General features: G+C 33.1%; 1 protein-coding gene across 1 annotated transcript; it reads left to right on the top strand.

Moving 5' to 3' along the window:
* The first annotated feature begins 1,310 nt into the window (after window positions 1–1,310).
* Window positions 1,311–1,820, top strand: LOC145954505 (uncharacterized). The gene has a single exon (XM_083068858.1). The coding sequence runs from the start codon at window positions 1,311–1,313 to the stop codon at window positions 1,818–1,820; it is 510 nt and encodes a 169-aa protein (XP_082924984.1).
* The last annotated feature ends 624 nt before the right edge of the window (window positions 1,821–2,444 follow it).

The raw sequence follows: 2,444 nt of genomic DNA on the forward strand, positions 1-2,444 counted from the left end.
AGCTTAGAAGGGCTTTTTTGTTCAAAGAACACTTTAGTAGTTTTCTTGAAGAAAAAAATCAAAAAACACTTAAGTTGAGCCAATAGTGACTTGTGTAAACAATATTTGTATCTTTATAAAAGATAGTGAAACTTGATCAGTTGATCAATAACTAGGCATAATCTCAAAAATTAAGACAAACCAATAGAAAATTGTTTTATGCTCTTTGTTTTACTTTGTATGTTCAATTTAGTTATTTTGTTTATTTTGCTATTTGCATGAAAATGTTGAGATTTTTCTATTTTTCTTTATTCCACACTTTGCTTCGATCTCTCTTTGACTTGAAAATTTGTGTAGATTGAAGAACCAATGTTGATCACATATATAGATCCTGATTAGTGTGTTGCCAATGTTTTACCAATGCATAAGTTAGTTTCGGAGAAGGATTAAGAAAAAGGTTGCAATTCAAGATTTAAAGAAGTAACAAAGTTTGTATTTTGTAAAATGAAGGCTAACGAAAAGGTTATTTTAGGTATTCTTGTCTAAATACAAAGATTCATCTTTTTGTATTTGAAAAAATGTGTTTGATCTTCTGACTTATCTAAACTAGGTGATTTGAGTTGGTGTGAATTTAGTGATAGTCATGGGTTCAAAAAGTGCATTCAAATTCTTAGAGAAGACTAAAGCACCCTAAATGCATTTAAAACTAGGTGATAATTTTAAGACTACTTTTTATACTTTGCAAGACATCCAATGGGAGAACATAAATGTTTTACCTTAGACCTTAATTGTCTGTAATATTGTGATTTTCTAGGAAATGAAATGCCTTTAGCCCCCATTAATGTTATTTGTTAGTCATTGTTGATACTGTTGAATTTCTACGCAAGGTTAGTTGTTCAATTGACCTTGTTCAAATGCTTGTGAAAGATTAGTTGTTGAATAGTTGTCGCACCAATAGTTGATGCCCAACAAGTGAATGACTTGAGTAAAAAGGATATTGAAAAAATCTTACATTAATTAGGTTACTTGTCATAATAGCTTTACACATTTTTCGTTCTGCCATTTTCTCATTATGCCATTTACTCATTCTATTATTTCATTATGTTATTTTTTGATTCTCTTCGTACCTATTTCTCTTTCTTACTTTTTGCTTCACTCATTGTATAAATATTACCTTCTCTCAACAATAATGGATGAACTATTATTGATCATTTTACGTGTCACTCTTTATTCTTTCTTTCTCCCTTAGGTGGAATTTTATTTTGGTATCAAAGCTCTTCCATTGAAGAGCTCTGCTACACTTTCATCTCATTTCTTTCCTTCTTGTTGCTATGGAGGACAACTCTCATTTAACACCTCCTTTTTATAGTTTCCTCTATCTTCATCCTGGTTATAATCCTACCACAACACTTGTATCACTTGTCTTTGATTCAGGCAATTATCATTCATGGAGCAGATCCATGCTTACTACTCCTAGTGCCAAAAACAAGATTGAATTTTTTGACGAAAATGCTCCACAACCGCCTAAGTCTGATGTTACTTATTTCGCATGGTGTCGATGTAACAATATGGTTGTCTCTTGGCTTGTACATTCAGTTTCTCCCTCTATTCGTCAGGGTATACTTTGGATGGACAAAACTAATGAAATTTGGAATGATCTTAAATCAAGGTACTCTCAAGGTGATATCCTTTGTATTTTAGATTTGCAATACGAAGCTTTTTCCCTTCAACAAGGTGACCTTTTCATCACTAAGTTATTGACAAAGCTTAGGATTATTTGGGACGAATTGGAAAATTTTAGACCAGATCCTGCATGTTCATGTACCCACAAATGTTCTTGAAAAGTCTTACCCACCATTCCTCAAGGGAAACAAGAAGATCAAACCATGCAATTCTTATGCGGACTAAATGAACAATATAGCAATGTCAGATCCACGTTCTTCTCATGGACCTTATTCCTCCAATTTTTAAGATTTGCTCCTATGTTGCACAATAGGAATGCCAGCTCTTGGGGTCTAATTTTGTTGCAAATACTGTTATGAAAACTACTACAACCAATGCAACCACTTCATCTTTCACATGTACCCAGTGTGGTAGATTGGGATAGACGGATGTTAAGTCAGACGAAACAATTTTTAGTAAGATTTTGAATGAGACAAATATAATACATGTTTTTATTTCTAACAAGTGTGTTAGTGTTTCAGAAAAATATAGGTACAGGTAAGTTGAAGAATAGAGCATGTGCATGTGCTACTTCCTACTCCAGAACCAAGATAAAGAGTAAAAAGCATCAGATAGAAAGGTCAAAGGAAGCTAAGCCTAACACAAAAAGGAAAGTGGTCAAGCTTTAGACGATACAGACCATAGACGAAAGCTTCAAGTATCAGATGAAGATGAGTCAAGACAAATCTCAGCATATGGATCACACGAAGAGTAAACAAAGATGAATGATAGATGGAATATGA

The sequence above is a fragment of the Cajanus cajan genome, chromosome 1 (genome assembly GCF_000230855.2).
Source record: "Cajanus cajan strain Asha chromosome 1, NIPB_CcT2T_4, whole genome shotgun sequence".
NCBI classification, from domain to species: domain Eukaryota; kingdom Viridiplantae; phylum Streptophyta; class Magnoliopsida; order Fabales; family Fabaceae; genus Cajanus; species Cajanus cajan.